Genomic DNA, 21,535 nt, shown 5'->3' on the forward strand with positions numbered 1-21,535 from the left:
AAGAAATTGTAAAAATCTGGCGAGGAAGATTCACAAAAGCTATAGTGCATGAAGCAAAAAACACCACAGGAAAGGTTTTACTGTAGTTTATTGAAGGTGCTTACTGCTGGTACATCAGGATATACAGTAGTAGAGCACATCTATCATGCAGAATATTGTTGCTCTCACTGGAACATGTGGTGTAGAGCTGAAATGATCAGTTGATTAATCGATCGACAGCAAATTATTCATCAACTAGTGTTGTCAAAAATATCAAAGTATCGATACTGAATATTTAAAACTAAGGGTGTGACGAAATATCGTGCCGAAAAACTTTTGCGATATAAAACGTGATGATGTGTAAGAAAATACTGCCTTACACCAGCTCTAACACAACGAATATGCTAAGTCAACTACAGCGCTATCACAGTTCTCAAATCAACTGTGCCCGTGAAGAAAACACCTAAAGGCCAAACTGACAAATGCCTTTGCGCCTCAACTTCCACAGTCGAGCGTAAGAGCCACAGCAACAACGAGGGACATTGGAGTTTTCATTGCAACGGACAAGAGGGCATTTTCTGTGGTGGAAAATAAAGGATTTCGACGACTCTTCCATACGTTGGAGCCCAAATACACCATCCCGCCACGCGCTCATTTCTCTCGCACAGTAGTCCCAACCCTGTACAAAGAGTCGAAGGCCAGCGTTGTACAGACCCTGAAAGATGCAGAAAGCATTTCAGTAACCACCGATGGTTGGACTTCAAGGAGTTCCCAGAGCTACATTACGATTACAGCCCACATAATCAACAGCAACTGTGAAATGGAAAGTGTCGTACTCCAGACTCGCCCACTTTTCGAGTCCCACACAGGGGTAAACATAGCCGAAGTTTTACAAGCAGCTGTCAGTGAGTGGGAGCTTGAAAGGGCGAACCACAGCATCGCGGTTGTGATTGACAATGCGTGTAATATGTATGTGGCTGTGCGCGAGGCAGGATTGGAGCCACACATTACTCATACAATAAATCTGATCTGGGTAAGAAAATGTCTATCTCTTAGGCTGTGGATGTAGCTTAAGTTCTTAGCTCTGTGACAAGTTATCATGCTTGAAGATAATTGTTCAGTCTCTATTTGCACTTTGAGTATTGGGACTTTTTCATACTTTGTGACATTGATTACAGTTTGCACTTTAATTAATAGACAAAGAAAAACTATTTTTTTTGGTCAATTTGTGGAAAAGAGTTCAGTAGAAGGAAGGTCTGAAGAGACACATGAGAGGTCATACAGGAGAGAAAACATTCAGTTCAGTTTGTGGCAAAATATTTGACTTGTAAGGAAACTGAAGATGCAGAAGATAATTCATACTGGAGAGAAACCTTTTAGGTGAGTGTGGAAAATGGTTCAGTCAGAAAGTAGAATTGAAGTGACACATTCTATTACAAGATGATTAGGCTATACCATGTTACTAGTTATATAACACATTACAATTTCATAAAAAATGGAATTATAGGGCAAAAAACACCATTGTTTTGCATTTTGTGTCTTTTGAATAAAAGGCTACTTTTTCAGTCATATATTTTCATCATTCAAGTTTTGTTAAAATTATTGTTATAATATCGAATCGTATCAAGATCGTGAACCCAATATCGTGTATCGTATCGTGAGCCAAGTGAATCGCCACACCCCTATTTAAAACCATTTCAATACTCATTTTCCACAGTATCGATACACGGGTACCAGCGGCACTTTCTGCTCTCCCTACTCTCAGACAGCGAGTTGACATGGCTATTTATCTTTTTATAAAAATAAAAAAATTCGGGCTGTCAATCGATTAAAATATTTAATCATGATTTATCGCATGATTGTCCATAGTTAATCGCGATTAATCACAAATTAATCGCACATTTTTTATCTGTTCAAAATGTACCTTAAAGGGAGATTTGTCAAGTATTTAATACTCTTATCAACATGGGAGTGGACAAATATGCGTGTTTATGCAAATGTATGTATTTATATCACTGGAAATCAATTAATAACACAAAACAATGACAAATATTTTCAGAAACCCTCACAGGTACTGCATTTGGCATTAAAAAATGTGCATAAATCATAACATGGCAAACTCAAGCCCAACAGGCAACAACAGCTATCAGTGTGCTGACTTGACTATGACTCGTGGGTACACATAGAACCCATTTTCATTCACATATCTTGAGGTCAGAGGTCAAGGGACCCCTTTGAAAATGGCCATGACAGTTTTTCCTCGCCGAAGTTTAGTGTAAGTTTGGAGCGTTATTTAACCTCCTTCGCAACAAGCTAGTATGACATGGTTGATACAAATGGATTCCTTCACGCTACAACCTAAAAATTGCAAGTTGCTTTAATGGGTTAAAAAAATTAGTGGCGTTAACTTGCGTTAACTTTTGACAGCCCTAAAATAAAATGTATGCCCTAAATGTTGTGTCAATTTTTCCCCATGGTATCAAAAACTGTATCAAATATTGATATTTTTCAAGGTATTGCATTGAAGTTAAAACTTCTAGTATCATGACAACACTATCAACAACTGTAATAAACATTTAAATGTCCGAGTCATCTATTAAGCAACAATACCAAAAAATAAATAACTGCTTTCAGCTTCTCAATTGTCAGTAATTGGTCTTAGTTTTCTATGACAGTAAACCTGATATTTTGGTATTTTGGAAACCAAATAATTAATCAATTAATCATTAAAATAATGAAAACAATCATTGGTTGAAGTCCCAATCCGGTATTAGATAAGGTTAAAAATTAAGTCGGAATATATTTGGATCTCGTTACACAGGAATCAAATGTTTTCATTTTGCTATTTTACATCTGCAGCACAAACAATTACAAACGGATACCACCACATAATATTTACACACTGCAAGTTCTCTCTTCATCACACAGCTCTCATGTGGGAAACACTGATTTTACCACAGCAACAGTACTATAAGAACACTTCCTCGTATTGGTTACTGCGACACAAATGTCAAATTCAAGGACTTTGCAATGATTTTCAAGTTCTTGAAGGTGATGAAAGTGAAAAGCAACCATTACATCAGCATGTTAGCAGAGAAGCAGGACTTTTAAAGCCCCGTTTTGTTAAGATCGTGTACAGGCTATCGCTTAAACGCTTATAATAAATCCACCTAAAAAGCAATGACCAATACGAACCTAAACCTTGTTTGAGCTATGGAGTAGAGATAAAAGGTGCCGGTTACATACAACACCTTTTACAAACAGTGAGATTGCAAATCAGGAGTCCTTGGTGAAGCCTTAGTGCTTAACCTGACTCGCACTGAACATGCAGTGTTGAGTGCGGGGGGATTACAACCGCCTCCAGTGTGTTTGAAGTGGACGTAAACAGCAGTTTAGGTCACCTCAGATGGCCTCAGAAACAAGCCAACCCTTAGTGTAATGTCCAGCGAGAGGAGAATCAGGTGAACCGTCTTAACCCGACAAAAAACGACAAAGTGCCTCAAAGCTCTTGAGTTTGGTTTTCTTCATGGATACAGCATGACACTGACAGTTTCATGAGATTTGCCCCGAGCATGGAGGCGTCAGAGTGGTATGAAGAAGCTAAAACACTGTCGCAGTGGTAGCTCAGCCTGGCGCTCCAACAAACACAACAGTTGGTGTCAATATATTGGTGAACCAGCAGACCTTACTTAAGAAACTGTCAAAAAGAAATCAATATGGCATGAAGCAAGGAAGCACTGCAGGTGAAGCAGCTGAACATTGTGGCACACTTTGCACACTTGAGGAATTTGGTATTAAAAAATGTTGACATTTGAAGATTTCTGCAAGAATCGCATATTTTGGCGATATGATGGTGAGTACTTCTCTTCTGGGAACTGCTAAAAGCATATAGGAAAGCCATCCATCCTCTGAATGCTCTAGGTCTCTAGTTTGTGGTTGTAAAGTTTCACGAGGCTGTGATTATCCTAGAAGTCACAACAGGTCATTTTATACAGTGAGGTTACCCAATGTATGCAATTTCAAGACTGTTTAGGGAGCCAAGTGTGCAGAAATATTCAAATACAACATTTTAGTATAAGCGAAAATAACCAATTTACACTGCATTCAAAAAACGGCATGTTTTTTTCCCAAAACTGCATGTGATTGTCATAAAGTGGGCATGTCTGTAAAGGGGAGACTCGTGGGTAACCATAGAACCCATGATCATTCACATATCCTGAGGTCAGAGGTCAAGGGAACCCTTTGAAAATGGCCATGCCAGTTTTTTCCTCAACAAAATTTAGCTTAAATTTGGAGTGTTATTTAGCCTCCTTCCCAGCAAGTATGACATGGTTGGTACCAATGGATTCCTTAGGTTTTCTAGATTTATATGATATCTGCATATCTGTCGGCCGGGTCTCAGGGGGTTAAGGGGTGTTAAGACAACTGTTTTAAAAAACATACAGTCGGCCTATATCTCAGCATTTCATTCATTTCTGTGAAGAAAACTAAAGGGAATTGTTATTTTTAAAGTTTGAAATATTATTTAAAATAAAATCTCAGAAACCTATTTAGCTAGCTCCACTACCAATTTTAAATCTCTTTTAAAAACCCATTTTATAAAAAGGCTTTTTTAACTCCGTAAGGCAACAGCTTGGTACACCTTTTCCCCACACCTTATATTGTCCTCTTTTGGCTTATGTGAAGTAACTTATTGTTTTGATACCACTGGTAACGGGTTTTAGTTTTCTCATTATTTGGCCTTTATGTTTTGTACTTTTATTGTTGTTTTTATTTTGTCTGTATTTCATTGTGTCTGTGCAAGCACTTTGAAACTATGTTTAGGAAGGTGCTATACAAATAAAGATTATTATTATTATTATTATTATTATTATTATTATTAAGTATGAATGACCGTTAAAAAAATACACAATACAGAGAATTGTATTAAAATCGAAAAAAAAAACAAAAAAAAAAACAGCAGGAGAATTCATCCAAATCGCTTGTCTTACACAAACTTCCTGCACTTATTGCGTTCACTATTTGGGCTAATTGTACAGTTTATCAGTTGTTCTGTATTGTTATTGAATATAATGTTATAAATCCATAAAATATGTCACTTAGTCAGGGGTCGTCAGTTGACTCAATGATAGAAAAGGGGTCCCCTAAGGAAAGAGGTTGGACTATGACATGTATATAAAGTGACTATGCTCCTGTATGTGATTTTATCTTAGTTACCTTCAATGAGTTTAAAGCTCTGGTGAAATCACTGCAGTCCAGGTTGTCTGTGTGCAAGTGTTTTTTGTATGAGCAAGTTTTAATGTTGTTAATTTATGTGTTGTTTGTTACTTTCACTATAACTGTCTTGCTGCTATCTTGGCCAGGTCTCCCTTATAAAAGAGATATTTGATCTCAATGGGACTAACCTGGTTAAAGAAAGGAAAATAACAAATCACCTTACAGGAATATTCCCAGTGAGATCATAGTGTGTCATTAATAGGTTATCCATTATGGTATTGTTATCTCTGCTGTGCTATCACTTTAATATTCCTAGAGGGAGGTATACAGCTACTGTTTACTGACTCTGAGATAAGTTCATCGAGTCGGATGTGTGTCATAAATAATAACATTAATATTAAAGCTAGGCTCTAATTAACAGTTTATTACATGAGTGTTCGTCCTCGGGGGGGAAAAGAACAGCAGCGTCCAACCTCTTTGTAATTCTCCATTAATTGGGAGCTTGTTAACAGTAAATGCTATTAAGTGTGTTATTTATAGTTATAGCTAGCTAGTGTTGGAGGCTAAACGGGCTGCCTGGGAGGGAAGAAAACAGAAAGCATGACATAACATTGCACAACCTCAGTCAGGTAGTACGCGAAGTACACACACGGTAAGTCATGACAAACCACCAACCGGAGCTGACAGCAGCAAGCACCGAGAGACAGAGACGGTAACTCACCCAGAAAGGGAGGTCTGGTCCGCACAGCCGCTCCATCTCTGTGGCGACGGGAGACCAACGGCTCTTTAACCCCGGAGCCCTTTGACTCTCGCTTTCCTTCAGTCCTTTGCGGTAAAAACAGCCACTGTCACATGCCACACGGGCAGGTAATGTGTAGCGGAGCCGCCTTGGACCGAGCTGCGTCAGGAAACGCTCCGCTCCTTCCGCTCTGCTTCAGAGACGGAAAAGAAAAAAGTGAGCCGCAGCCAGAGAGAAGAGTTAGTTGAATGGGAGGTAGTCTGTAGTCGTGATGGCAGCAGAGCAGGGTGTCAGTTTACTAAGCCCCGCCCACCTCTCTCTCTCTCTCTCTCTCTCTCTCTCTCACACCCTCTCACATAAGCACGCACAGACAAAACATGACTCAACAACATTACATTTTTGCTGAGTCATGTCGTCAAGGTTTGGATGTGAAGAAAAGACTTACAGGTATAGGCCAAAACTGGTCTTAGTGATATTTTTTGGTGTTAGGTTTGGTGTTTCAAGTGGCAGTATAGGCAGAAAGCTTTTTGGCATCATTAGGCAAAACAATCCATAATAGCCTTGCTTCTTTAGTTAATTATCTTTGTATTAAATCCCTTATTAGATCCCTTATTTATTTATTTATTTTTGCATTTATTCTTTTTTTTTTTATTTATAGTCTTGTTGAAAAAAAAGTGCATTTATTCAATTCATGATTTCAAGTGGGCTTTTATGAGTTTACTGTTTGATTTTTACCTTTCCTCTTTATTCCATCAAATCATTCTCCAGTCAAATTGGTCCCTGATATTGTTGACTTAAAAGTGTTTAGTTAGTTTCAATACTACTAACGAGAGTTAGGGGGTGAAAAGTGTATTTATTTATTTATTTGTTACCTCAATGCAGGTATTTTTATTTATTTCTTTATTTTATTTCTTTATTTTTTATTTTTATTTTTTTTTATTTTTATTTTTATTTTTTAGAGGGCGACCAGCGCCCCCCAGAATGTGGCGCCCTAGGCCTATGGCCTATGCCTCAAGCCGGCCCTGAGTGTGTCAGTGTGCTGACTTGACTGTGACTTGCCCCACACTGCATGTGATTATCATAAAGTGGGCATGTCTGTAAAGGGGAGACTCGTTGGTACCCATAGAACCCATTTTCATTCACATATCTGGAGGTCAGAGGTCAAGGGACCCCTTTGAAAATGGCCATGCCAGTTTTTCCTCGCCAAAACTTAGCGTAAATTTGGAGCGTTATTTAACCTCCTTTGCGACAAGCCAGTATGACATGGTTGGTACCAAATGGATTCATTAGGATTTATAATCCATATGATACCAGTATCTTCATTCTAGCTTTAAAACTGAGCCTGCTACAACCTAAAAATGTTTGCAATTTGCGTTAATGCGTTAAAGAAATTAGTAGGATTAAAGTATTAAAATTAGAAATTAATGCATTTGGTTATTTCATTATTGGACTTATTTCAAGTCCTCATAATGTCTCCATTACAAATGTAGGTTATGTGTGTGAGAGGTGACAGCTGGGTGGTTGTTTAAATACTGTGGGTGAATTTGTGGCGGAGTGCTGACAGGTCTATTGTGCAACTTCCCTAGGCCAAATAAGGAAAAGGGAAAGTCTACATTACATGACACATAGCCCTCACATTGTCTGTCTCACACACACACACACACACACACACACACACACACACACACACACACACACGCACACACGCACACACTAATTACAGATACACCCACTCCTCAGCCCTTCATACGTCTCTATAGTTGAAATCATTACAGACATTTTGTAAGGAGTGGAAAGCCCCCCCTTCTCCTCCTTTCCACCTCCCAAACCTGTTATGTGGTAAATTTCCAGTCTTCTGGGCAGGTTTGTTTTAAGTTCAAGCATCGAGCATCATGCTGTTTGATAGGCTGATTAAATACCCAGAGACAACAGTGTTTGAGATCAACAGTTACAAAGATGAATTGTCATTTGTTGCTCTGCAGAGAGGAGGTGGAATAAAACTGCAATTCTGCGGTCCTAAAGGTGTTCTCAAGCAATTCTGTACAACAGTAATTCAGTATTGCTCTTCCATAAAGTTGGGGAAGTAGCAAGAGAGAGATAAAAGAAAGGAATGATCAAAATGTCAGCAACAAAGGGTGTGACTTTTAGTTTCTGGTATATGGGTCAAGCTCCAAAAACAAAATACAACTGGATAACATCTTTCTTTCACATGGATGTTTGCCTGTTCTGACTACCTCTCATTTTCCATTGTATGCTGCTTTTGTCCTGCACCTGTGCCAAATTCATTCTGAAGAACAGTCCGTTGCATGTTTTCTTTACTGCATAAGAAAGCACAATATTAATGTGGAAGCTTTTATAAATGGGTTATTTTGTGTTGCCACAGTCCCATACTGTGTGTATTCAAGATTCAAGATTCAAGATTCAAGATTCAATCCCTTTATTGTCATTGTGTAGTACAACAAAATTAGATTGTGACAATCTCATAGGTGCTAATGAAAAGATAATACAATAATAAAAAAAACAGATAGTGCAATATAAATATAAAAAAATATATAAGAGAATACAATATAAAATATAAAAATACATTATGTATATTGATGAGATGACAGTTTTGCCAGAATACAGTTTTGCCAGATTATTGCACAAAGCGTCTGTCAGATAATTATATAATTATTGCACAGCATCATATAATTATTGCACAGAGTGATCAGCATATGTAATTGCATATATCTGTAACAGTAGATTTACAGTATTTACATTGCACAAAAGTGACACAAACGTTATTGCACATTTACATTGCACGTGTTCAACTCAGACAGAGGAGATGTCAGAGTTCAGGAGGTTTATGGCAGTTGGAAAAAAAAAAAATTGACAGTGTACTAGTGTTATATAATATACTAATATATATGCATGTGAACATATATACTTAGTCACATATTTACTATATAAACCGGCACATTCGTAGTCATAAGTACATACAAGCGCACAGTACACACACACACACACTATATGGTGGATATAATATATCACATATACACACACACATCATCATTACCATCATATTATATACGGCATATATACTGTACATACACACCTACATATCTAGATCTTTTGTGCCTGACTCCAGAAAGCATCTAACAAATAGGAAAAATAGAATAGAATAAAATACTAATAAAATAGAATATGTAATTTACAAAGAAGCAATAAAACAATAAAACAGCACATGTCACAGAATTGTAACAGTAGCTAAACAATGAATCAGTACGACAATGAGTGGGTTTCAGAAGAACTGAAACAATATGACCAGAAAATATTACATATGCAACATATGGCAGGTAGATTAATTATAATTAGGAATTATAAATTGAGTTATGTGACCACCACAATGACGACCCTCCATTAAACAGGCTTTTCAAGAGACACAACCCACGCAAAGCCAGACCAGACTCTGTCTCTGCCTCCACCCTGGAGCACTGCACTGACCAGCTGTCTCCGGTGTTCACAGACATTTTCAACACCTCACTGGAGACACGCCAGACAAGCGGAAATTGACACGTGTGTCCAAGTGTTGGACTGAACATTTGTAGGAAAATGCTTGAAAAATGAGGAATAACGTTTATGTAAGATGTCATACGAACCGTAGAATGAGGATACGTTGCCACATTTATATTGTAAAGAATACGTTATCATAAATTGCACTGCAATACCACAACTCTACATTAACATAATATCTATTTACCCCCCGAGGATGCAAGAAATTACACTTATAGTCAAAACAGAAAAAAGTATTTTCAGTAAAAATAGAGCTGTGGCGACAGGAAGCCCAGGGCCACCTTAACCTCATTTCACATTAGCATTTATTAAAAAGAAAAAAGAAAAAGACTTGGCATTTTTAAAATACTCATAGCATGTGACTTGCTGCCTCTCATAATAAAACAGATGCATGTCTCTGTTTGGAGGCACTGACCTCAATTTGTTGCCCTGTGGCTACTGGCTCCTACTGAAAAGTTAAGGTGGGTCAAATTCAGAGGGCAGATATCTCCACAGCAATGAATAAAACTTATTAGAATCTTGATTCACGGTAGTCATCTCAACTTTTGCTTTCCAGGGATTGCAGAGAAAGGTCAGGGATAACGCTGCTCTGGAGTGGGATTTAGTAAACCCTGGGATCAGGGTGTGATATCCCACATTTGAGGATGCAAGTGTGAAACAGCTGATAGCCCAGCGCTAATGACGCTGTAAACTCTGGCTTAAAGGTGTCAGTGTGCTCCAACTCCCCACCGCACACACACCTTTTCGATGACAGAATTCAGGCTGTTCTCATCCACCGTTCATAGCTATACTTAAGAAAATTGTTGTCGTTCGTCTTTCGGCTGATTCCGTTAGGGGATGCCACAGCGGATGCCCTTCCTGATGCAACATGTTGCGGTGGTGGGAGGAAACCGGAGAACCAAGAGGAAATCTACGCTAACACGGGGAGAACATGTAAACTCCACACAGAAAGGCCCTGCCCAGACCGGGGATCGAACCTTCTTTGCTGTGAGGCGAAAGAACGAACCACTGCGCCTTCAAAAGATGTACCCATTTTTAATCAACTCTGCAGTTTGACCTAGTATTACCTAAAACACATTATAGAGGACGCAAGAGTGCAATCTACCGAGTCCTTCTGATTTAGTTTCTGCGTACTTGTGTGCCCTTAGAACCACTGGTGGACTCAAAGGGGGTGGTATGGGGACCAGCCCCATTGGTGCCTCCATATTCGAACAAACCGCAGCAAAAGTGCCCTGTTGGATGCCCCTATGGTAGATAAAACATGATAAAGTGCCCTCTAGGTAGGGTGCCCTTCCAGTGGAGAAAATGTAATGCAGTGCCTCCTAGGGTGCCCTTCCAGTGGAGAAAACTTGATAGAGTGCCCTCTAGGGTGCCCTTCCAGTGGAAAGAGCTTGATAAAGTGCCCTCTAGGGTGCCTTTCTAGTGGAGAAAATGCGATGTAGTGCCCTCTAGGGTGCCCTTCCAGTGGAGAAAACATGATAAAGTGCCCTCTAGGGTGCCCTTCCAGTGGAGAAAATGTGATAAAGTGCCCTCTTGGGTGGCCTTAAAATTGAGAAAGTATGCTGCAGTGCCATTTAATCTGCCCTACATGCTAGAAAAATAAAAAAGGGCACCAGCTGCGCACAGTGGTGCCCCACCGTGTTCTTTTTGCCCCTGCCACTCACACAGCCTGAGTCCACCACTGCTTAGAACTGTAAGATTATATCTGCTCTGAGATAAAGAGTTACCGAGCTACTGAGCTTTGAAGTTCTCGGTAATCTTTGAGTTGTGGTGGTGGTTTACTGGATTAATCAGTTCTAACAAAAAACATTAGATAAAGCATAAAATACCAAGGCCACGCGTTGTACTGCAAGCAAGTCAGCTCAGGTCGAATCATAGAAGAAAGATGCACAGTGCGTTGCTTTGTTTTTGGTTTGTAATATAAAATAGCTGATGTGTTTTGTCTACCGTTGGCGGAGAGAGGGAACATTGAGTCAACTTATAGGCAGCACATTTCTTTTTTATCACTATTTTTTAATTTTTACTCCTTTTATTTCATTGTTTCTATAAACAACACCTGGAAATTACTCAGTGTGACACAGGTGGTTCCAGGGATGAGCACGCCATCTAGTGGTCAACTGAGGAATAACTGTGGCACAGAATCAGGATTATGTTTATTATTGGCATTAAAGCTGAAGTAGGCAAGTTGGAGCAAATATGATTTAAAAAAAATAAGTTATTTTTTATCAAACTGTCACTTTATCCTGACAGGTAATCTGAAAAATATCATGTTCCTCTGTGTCCTCCGGTGCTCCTAATGGCAGTCCACGCCAGAGGGGGGAATTATTCAGTTTTCTTTCCTGAGAATTAGAAGTAAAATTAAAAGTAGGCCTATTTAACCAAAAAATGTCCTTCTTTAAAAGTCCCCAGAATGCAGAAAACAAAGTCCCCAGACCCCCTGCTTTAGTTTAGAAATCCTCCCTATTTTTGAGGTCTCAAGGTTGGCAAGTATGCTTACAGACGTAGGCAAAGTTGTTGGTACCCTTCCGTTAAAGAGAGAAAAACCCACAATGGTCACTGAAATAACTTGAAACTGACAAAAGTAATAATAAATAAAAATTTACTGAAAATTAACTAATGAAAATCAGCTGTTGCTTTTGAATTGTGGTTCAACAGAATAATTTAAAAAAACAAACTAATGAAACTGACCTGGACAAAAAATGATGGTACCCCTAGAAAAGATGTAAAATAATGTGACCATAGGGACATGTTAAACTAAGGTGTGTCCTGTAAATAGCATCACAGGTATCTTCAAACTTGTAATCAGTCAGTCTGCCTATTTAAAGGGTGAAAAGTAGTCACTGTGCTGTTTGGCATCATGGTGTGTACCACACTGAACATGGACCACAGAAAGCTAAGGAGAGAGTTGTCTCAGGAGATCAGAAAGAACATTATAGACCTTCATGTTAAAGGTAAAGGCTATAAGACCATCTCCAAGCAGCTTGATGTTCCTGTGACTACAGTTGCACATATTATTCAGAAGTTTAAGGTCCATGGGACTGTAGCCAACCTCCCTGGACGTGGCCGCAAGAGGAAAATTGATGACATATTGAAGAGACGGATAATACGAATGGTAACCAAAGAGCCCAGAACAACTTCCAAAGAGATTAGAGGTGAACTCCAAGGTCAAGGTACATCAGTGTCAGATCGCACCATCCGTCACTGTTTGAGCCAAAGTGGACTTAATGGAAGACAACCGAGGAGGACACCAAATCATAAAAAAGCGAGACTGGAATTTTCCAAAATGCATATTGTCAAGCCACAAAGCTTCTGGGAGAATGTCCTTTGGACAGATGAGACAAAACTGGAGCTTTTTGGCAAGTCACATCAGCTCTATGTTCACAGACGCAAAAATGAAGCATACAAAGAAAAGAACACTGTACCTAATGTGAAACATGGAGGAGGCTCGGTTATGTTCTGGGGCTGCTTCGTTGCATCTGGCACAGGGTGTCTTGAATCTGTGCAGGGTGCAATGAAATCTCAAGACTATCAAGGCATTCTGGAGCGAAATGTGCTGCCCAGTGTCAGAAAGCTTGGTCTCAGTTGCAGGTCATGGGTCCTCAAACAGGATAATGACCCAAAGCACAGCTAAAAACACCCAAGAATGGCTAAGAACAAAACATTGGACTATTCTGAAGTGGCCTTCTATGAGCCCTGATCTAAATCCTATTGAACATCTGTGGAAGGAGCTGAAACATGCAGTCTGGAGAAGGCACCCTTCAAACCTGAGACAGCTGGAGCAGTTTGCTCACGAGGAGTGGGCCAACATACCTGTCGACAGGTGCAGAAGTCTCATTGAGAGTTACAGAAATCACTTGATTGCAGTGATTGCCTCAAAAGGTTGTGCAACAAAATATTAAGTTAAGGGTACCATCATTTTTGTCCAGGCTAGTTTCATTAGTTTGTTTTTTTAAATGATTCTGCTGAACCACAATTCAAAAACAATGTCTGATTTTCATTAGTTCATTTTCAGTGAATTTTTATTTATTATTACTTTTGTCAGTTTCAAGTTATTTCAGTGACCATTGTTGGTTTTTCTTTCTTTAACGGAAGGGTACCAACGATTTTGCCTACGTCTGTATGTTAGAGATAATAAACAGTTGGAACATATTGAGAATATAAACGAACAACAAAGAAGTGGATATTGTAGAAGCTGTGTTTTTTTTCTTGTTAAAAAGGGGCATTGTGGAATCCATTAAAGCTGAAGTAGGCAAGATTGGAGCAATATGATTAAAAAAGAGTTATTTTTATAAAACTGGCGCTATACTGTGACAGTAGTGCATGAGACAGGTAACCTGAAAAAAAATCATGTGCCTCTGTGTCCTCTGGTGCTCCTAACGGCATCTGCAAGATTTCACAGACCAAAGGGAAACAAGCAGTCAGAGCTGATCTGAGGTCTGCTGTCCATCTGCTGTCTATGAGAGTTGTGACTCGCAAACTCCGACCAAACGGTCAAACTAGGCAGCGCTGATCAAATATGAATCAATATTATGTTACGTTAATGCCTATTTCTCGCCTCAAATGTTTTCAGAATCATATTGTAGTGTACTGTTTAGCTGTAAAATGAGAACGTTTGTGACGCAACAGCCATTGTGAAATCTCTTGAAAGAACGCCAAGTTCCAGTCACATGACCAGAGCACAGCCGATAGGAACACTCTCTCTCTGAAATGACCTGTGATTGGTCAAAGTCTCCCGTCACGGGCTAGATTTTCTAAACCCTGAAAACAGAGCCATGAGGAGGTGCAGAAGTCTAGTTTTCTCTCAGAACACTTGAATTACAATATGCTGAAAGGTTATTATGAGATTTTTGCCCAATGATGCCGAAAATATACTGCCAACTGACACTTTGATCTAACTGATGTGAATCCAAGGGGACTACAGCTTCTGCTTATTCTCTGCCACCAAGCAAGTATGGGATCAATACATGGTCTAAAACACTTATACAGCTTATAAAATTTGTTTTGACTCCGTACAGACCCCATACAACAGGGGAGAGATTTGAGTATGTGGCTGATAGTTTGTGTTCCAGCCACTAGGTGTTGTGGGAGAGCAGTGGTAAAGTTGGTGGAGTGTGAAAGCCATGTTGTGTATGCTGCTTGGCAGAATAAAGCCTTATACTTACTTACTTGCCCAAGTGTTTGCCTCTTATACAGTCCCTGTTTGTGCAAGGTGATTCAATTGAAGCCACTTGCAACGGGAGACTTTGGCCAATCACAGGTCATTTCAGAGAGAGAGCATTCCTATTGGCTGTTCATTCAACAGAGGCAGCTGTCAATCACTCGTAAACTGCATATGTCTGTTATATTCTATATCATAAATGTGTTATGTGTTATTTCTGTTCAAAAGAAATTAATTTCTTCAACGTGACTGAATAGAAATTACACCAATAGGCGATTACAATTAATTTATTGCTGAAACACAACAGACACGAGCTAACTATAAAAACACCTTAAAATTCTATGGGTAATTGATAACACAAAAAAATAATAACAATAAAATGTGAACCCAAGGAGTAGCCAAGTATGTGTATGGAAGGCTTTGGGCAGTCAGTCATAAAAGTTTTCTTCTACCTCTGGCTTTAGAGTTTTAATATAGGCTACTGCTTAAATTGAGGGCTGGATTAAAGCTTTAGTGTTGTCCAGAAAGCAGATAGCAGCAGTGATGTTTGAACCCAACCACATTTAGAATGTGTGAGGCTTCTCAGTTTGAAATCAAAACGCTGTATTCAAACAGACACATCAATAATTACTATCACTCTTTTACAATGTAAATGAAAAACTACATTGAGCAGTTAAAACCTGGTACTCAATTCAAACAGGAACAAAGCTCATTATATAGTGCATTTTTGTCTCCACAACACCCATATCCTTACATTAAGGTCCATGTCCTGAACTTAATAATAATAATAAATTGGACTTATATAGCGCCTTTCAAGAAACCCAAGGACGCTTTACAAAGAGGGCACACAAAATCATCCTGATAAATAAAACAGAGGAAAAACTGTAGCCAGGTAATTAAAACGAGTGGTGTGTAGGAAGAGTTAGCTGAGGTCATAGGCCTCGATGAACAGGTGGGGCTTGAGGTGTTTTTTGGAAGTGTCCAGGGATGAAGCATTTCAGATTTCAGGAGGGAGAGAGTTCCAGAGGGCGGGGGCCGCGACGCTGAAGGCTCTGTCGCCGAAAGTTCGCAGCCTGGTGTGGGAGGTGGAGAGCAGACCCGTGTCGGAGGATCGTAGCTTCCGGGATGGAGTGTAGGGGTGGAGAAAGTCGGTTAGAATAAAGTCATAATATTATAAAGTAGTTATTTAACGTGTTATTTTCTTTTTTTATCGTAAAGTTACTACTTTATTCTCTTAATATTACGACTTTTTTTCTCGTAAAGTTATGACTTTATTCTCGTAATATTATAACTTTTTTCCTCTTAAAGCTATGACTTTATTCTCGTAATATTATAACTTTTTTCTCATAAAGTTACGACTTTATTCTGTAAATCTTAGATGTTTTTTCCCTCAATGTGGCCCTAATACTCCGTAGTACATTTGCTCTTTGGCCCTCACTGCATTAGACTTACAGTATATACTATATACTTAGACTATAAGCTGTGTTACCTTCATCACAATGCTCAAATGTTTTGCGGCTCCAGACAGATTTATTTTATTTTATTTCGCCTAAAATGGCTCTTTTGATAGTAAAGGTTGCCGACCCCTGGTATGTGAGAGGGAGGAGTTTATAGTTGATAAAGGACTTGATTGGAAGCCAGTGAAGGTGGATGAGTGTAGGGGTGATGTGCTGCCAGGGCCTAGTGCGGGTGAGAATCCTGGCAGCTGAGTTTTGGACATACTGGAGCCTGTCCAGGGCTTTGCTGGGTACCCCGGACAGGACTCCATTACAGTAGTCCTGACGGGAGGTGATGAAGGCGTGGATGAGGGTCTCTGCCATGGAGTCGGAGAGTGATGGCCGGAGTTGAGAAATGTTTTTGATGTGGTAGAATGGAGATTTTTGTGACGGATTTGATGTGTGACTGAAATGAAAGGGTGGAGTCCAGGATGACGCCTATAGGTTGCGGACCTCGGAGGATGGGCAGATGGAGCTGCCATCCACGTCTGGGAACTTGTCCTGAACTTGAATGTTGAACAAGCTCTTGCAGTCATCTTTAAGTGCTCTCATGGGGCATTACCAGTCTTGGTTCAAAGAAGCAGTGAAAAACACCATCAGCATTCAGTCTGTATAGCCTTAGCCATCCAATCCGATCTGGCCACCAGCAACCTCAGTCTGTCACCTGATGACTGGATCAGCTCTTTTCCACTAACGGAGACACAGAGGTGGAAGAGATGTAAAAAAATGAAGAAATCTGTTATCCAAATTTGATATTCAAATATGAGTTAATTCCTACCCCTGGTAGTCCAATCCAAGCAGACTGACACCATTAATAGCCAGGAGCCTGTCTCCTGGTACCAGCTTCTCACACCGGGCAGCAGGGGAGTCTGGGACCACGGCACGGATGAAGATGCCTTTCACCCTCGACGAAGTGTCCTGGAAGATGAGGTCAAAATGTCACTGCAACTTTTTAAATCCCACATAAAAAAAAGAAAAAAATCATCCCATTTCAGATCATGCATGTTTAATTATTATTTATCTTCTGGGTTTCATTTTCAAAAATCGAAATTTTTTTGAACTGTTTGACACTGCATTACCACATGTCAATAACATATCTGTGATTTTGATTAATTATCTAAATCTCTGCAAGTTGATCTTCATCGTGTACTGAGATTACACCACCAAATGCTGCATGTATGGCAGGAAACCAAGCAAAAGAAAACAAACAAAAAATTGGTATAAAATCATTTGTGGTTCAAAAAGTGTAAAACCACAGACAGACCTAAAATAAACTGCAAATGAGAACAAATCTACATCCAATGGAAGAGTGTCAGTAATGTACAGTATGGGGAAAACGGAAAATCTGACTATTGATTCCTCCGTAAATAATCATAATCATTTGAAATTGTGTGTTTTTATGCAAACAACCACTATAGATGACAATAACAAAGTACTGTGTGTACAGTAGGCTACCCTCCCTGCCCAAAAAAATAGGGCTTTTTGGACCTGCAGTGCATGTTTTTATATTTTGGCATGCTGCTGGATTCTCTGTTTTGTTAAGTTTTGTTAATGGAAACATTACTGCTCAAAACAGTCAGCCCTGTACGGTTCAAAAACTCCTGCATATAATGTAATTTTCTTAATAATATGCTATTCGGAGTGATTTTCAGTATAATAAATACTGAAAAATAAGTGCGCAGTATGTTTTCTAAAAATTAATGTAGTGATAATATAGAGGTTATGTCTGACAGAATTTGTTTGGCCACCGGCAACAATCTGGTTTCCTCATGTGGCCCCCCCAGGAAAAATAATTGGCCACCCCTGGTCATAATGGTGGTACTTGGAGAGTCAAATATTTTCTGAGGTGGTACGTGGTGTAAAAAGTTTGAGAACCACTGCCCTAGACCATTACAGAATGGACGTCACAGTTTGACAAAAGTCCATGAGTGGGTTGAGGGGTCGTGGTTAGCTTTAATAACAGCAGGACACAGAGTTTAACTATGAATTGTGAGGTCTACGGCACATCAGTTTCACTCACCCTTGTGTCAACCAGAGCAAGTCCAAGTCCTCTTTCACCTCGCTCCAGCTCCAAGCTAAAAACCTCATCATTATTGCCATCATAAAGCTCCTCCTCCTCTTCCTCTTTCAGTTCCTCAAATGTGTTCATACTTGAGCAATGTGACTTCAAACGGTCTGCTTTCAGTGCAGCCAGACATTCAAACACTAATCCACCTATAAGGAGAAAATAAAGCACATGCTCAGTTTTCTTGCAAAACAGAAAAAAAACGCGAATGACGATGTAGTTCTTTGCTGTACCTTCATCGTGTGCGTCCACACCGGAGGACCAGGGAAGTGTCTCACCGTCACCCTTCATCCATCTATCCTGGTACGCCTTCACCAAATCGACGGGATCTATGATGTGGGGGGTGTTGGGTGGGGTGAGGAGACAGGACGGGTCCAGAGCTGACCTCCTCATCTCACTGGTCTCTCTGGTCTGCAGCTCCAGATTTCTTAGCTTCTGGGACAATAGGAGGGCACCGCAGGAGCTGAACTCATCTGGGTATTGGGTGGAGGACGGGGAGGGAGGTGATGAGGGTGATGGAGGTAAGGTAGAAGGGGATTGGCGGTCATGGACAGTAGCCGAAGATAAGACCATCTCAAATGGCGAAGCATCCAACGTTTGCATGCTGGCTTTGGGAAGGATATCCATCTCAGACAGTTTAGCCTCCATCGGCATGGTACCACCCTAAATGACAAATAGGACAATTAGGATCAATTGGAAAACCACATATGAAAATTGGCTATAAGTGTAAGATCTGGCCAGAATTTTAGATTAAACTATTCAAAAAACGAACTAACATTATCAAAAGAATGTGAAGAAGTAACAGTTTTGACGTTATGCCAAATACATCAATGTATTGTGCTGCCAACCAGCAAGATCCAGCCAGTTCTTTTCTTGTAATACCACTTGTTCCTTGAGAGCGATAGTGAGTCACTATAGCATCCAGTCTGCCCTCAGTCCAGAGAACGAAGAAGTAAAGCCGCTTCGAGGGCTTGTCAATAATACATCCCTGGTCCGTGTATGTTTTAGTATAGTTTGTGTATTAGATTAAATCCAAAGTGGCAGAAATGAGAAAACTAACTAACTCACTCGGTTATTCTCCCAAGCCGACGTGCACATGGACCGACTCGTGGGCTGCTGTCAGTGGGGGATTTCCATTTTAAAAGGGTAACGCCACCAATTTTACACATCCAAGTGTTTATAGGTCTTGGGCAGTACTACTGCATATGTGACGGAAACAACTTGTATAAAGCCTTTTGTTTCTCCAGAGAAAGCTGTCTGATAAATTGCCTAGATGTGATGTCACTTGAGTTTTTATTCAAAGTTTCCATCAGCCTTCGTGGCGTCCAATCTTTACCGACCAAATTTGCCAGCTCGGCCAAGTGTAAATCTTACATTGATCATTATTTACCCAGCTTTTGTCAGTATTATTTACAATGTTCAGTATACCTATGTAAAAAATCAAAAGGTATATGAATGTCGTACCTTTTGCTCCTCAGTAGCTGTGTTCTCATTGGACCGCGAGTCAGAAAGGGTGGACATGACCTCTCTGAGCTTGTCCAGCTGCTCCCTCAGGGCTGAATCTGTTACCTGTCTGCTCAGTGTGAACTGGTAACCCCTATCCGGCAGCACCAGAGGATGGTGGGTGTCAAAACTCTCCAGGATATCATCTGAAGAAAGAACGGAATTAAAGGAAAAAAATCATACGATTCTTGCAGATTATCATATTCGTAATTGGTAATGTGACCTCTAATGTTGACCTCTCACCAGTGTCGTGTGCTGCAGCCTGGTCGTGGACAGGTGGAGTCCAGGTGTGTATGTAGGGAGATGCTGGGCTGTAAAGACTCAGAAGGTGGTTCAGCTGGGCCGGAGTCAGGGCAGGGTAGTCAGACCGCAAGGACACCCAAGATGTCTACACACACACACACACATGTTAAAGTAATAATGTCATGGGGAAGCTGAATTATCTTGATGTTTTTCTTTCTGTGCAAGCACTAGACTTTACCACAAAGAGCATCCAATACTAGATTATTGAACTATTTAACTTGATCATGCAACTTAACATTTTCACTGATATGCACAAGAAATATTTAGGGAATTACTGTCATCCAAATAGAGTTTTAATCTGATGGAAGATTGTATCTACACTGTGTTGTACGTTTGACTTTTTATCAATGGAACAAATTGTATCAACACAACTGAAATCTGTTTTATAAAATTCTGTTACTGTAATGCCTATTTCTCTCCACAAATGTTTTCAGAAACATTTAATGCTGTAAAATGAGAAAGTCTGTGACCCGGCCGCCATGTTGAGATCAGTTGAGGAAATACCAAGCACCGCCCACCAGCCGGAGCAAACTTTCTCATTTTACAGCTAAACAGTACACTACAAGATGTTTCTGAAAACATTTGAGGAGAGAAATAGGCATTACAGTAACAGAATATTGATTCATATTTGATCAGCGCTGCCTAGTTTGACCGTTTAATCGGAGTTTGCGAGCGATTGACAGCTGCCTCCGTTGAATGATGAACAGCCAATAGGAACGCTCTCTCTCTCTGAAATGATCTGTGATTGGCCAAAGTCTCCCGTCACAGGCTAGATTTTCTAAAGCCTGAAAACAGAGCCAAGAGGAGGTGCAGAAGTTTAGTTTTCTCTCAGAACACTTGAATAATAAAATGTTGAATGTGCAATTATTATGTAATTATTGCCCATTGATGCCAAAAACATTCTGCCTACTGCAGCTTTAAGATTTGAAACCAATATCATTTTTCGTCCACCCTGCAGGAATCCTGAGCCTGTTACGTCTCTGGTGATTATTTATAGTTGGCTAAACCCAACTCAGCTGAATGTGTAGCGTGTGTGGGATTTGTACCTGCAGTAAATTCTTTCTCGGTGTAGCCAGTAGATTGATAGCTGACGAGAGTGTGTGTGTGTGCTCCAAGGCCAGTTCTCCCAGTCCAGCTGCGTGGGCCCAGTCCAGGAGCAAGTCCAGATTGGCCCGCATGTGTATGCCTCTGGACCACTGATAGAAACCTGGCTCAGAGCCTGCGTACACATCGAGAGAAAGACATCTTTAAGATCACTTCATTGTTCATTTACTTGGGTTTCTCAGAAGCAATACTGATTTTGTTCTTTGTCTTTGCAAGGTTATGTTGTCTCTATGGAGAGTTTGCATTCCCCATTATTCCAGACAATCTGTATACATTGAAATCTGCCGTCTGTCTATGTATGAAAATAGATAATGCATATTTGACAGCTACACAGGTACCTGTAATTTGTAGAACTTCCACAGCGAATCAACAATCCAAGCCAAAAATTAAAGGATCAGTCTGGCATTGTTCTATATTAT

General features: G+C 40.0%; 2 protein-coding genes across 6 annotated transcripts in view; both read right to left on the reverse strand.

Moving 5' to 3' along the window:
• Positions 1 to 6,206, reverse strand: part of abcc3 (ATP-binding cassette, sub-family C (CFTR/MRP), member 3) — a 65,693-nt gene extending 59,487 nt beyond the window's left edge. For 3 of the 5 annotated variants that reach the window (XR_012591976.1, XR_012591977.1, XM_074620642.1), the window contains exon 1: positions 5,918 to 6,206. Coding sequence is in view for 3 of the 5 variants with exons in the window: in XM_074620642.1 (XP_074476743.1) it covers positions 5,918 to 5,953 (36 nt within the window). In the remaining 2 variants the exon portion in view is untranslated. The remainder of the gene's footprint in view (positions 1 to 5,917) is intronic. The other 2 variants (XM_074620640.1, XM_074620641.1) reach the window with 2 other exon arrangements.
• Positions 6,207 to 14,916: 8,710 nt separating this feature from the next.
• The window catches only part of LOC141758874 (ras-associating and dilute domain-containing protein-like), a 33,057-nt gene continuing 26,438 nt past the window's right edge, over positions 14,917 to 21,535 (reverse strand). The window contains exons 12-18 of the mRNA XM_074620645.1: positions 21,059 to 21,231; positions 19,953 to 20,097; positions 19,671 to 19,855; positions 18,440 to 18,869; positions 18,162 to 18,355; positions 16,920 to 17,059; positions 14,917 to 16,831 (exon numbers count right to left, since the gene is read on the reverse strand). Coding sequence (XP_074476746.1) covers positions 16,738 to 16,831; positions 16,920 to 17,059; positions 18,162 to 18,355; positions 18,440 to 18,869; positions 19,671 to 19,855; positions 19,953 to 20,097; positions 21,059 to 21,231 — 1,361 coding nt within the window. The 3' untranslated portion in view covers positions 14,917 to 16,737. The remainder of the gene's footprint in view (positions 16,832 to 16,919; positions 17,060 to 18,161; positions 18,356 to 18,439; positions 18,870 to 19,670; positions 19,856 to 19,952; positions 20,098 to 21,058; positions 21,232 to 21,535) is intronic.

This window comes from Sebastes fasciatus, chromosome 20 (genome assembly GCF_043250625.1).
Source record: "Sebastes fasciatus isolate fSebFas1 chromosome 20, fSebFas1.pri, whole genome shotgun sequence".
NCBI lineage: Eukaryota > Metazoa > Chordata > Actinopteri > Perciformes > Sebastidae > Sebastes > Sebastes fasciatus.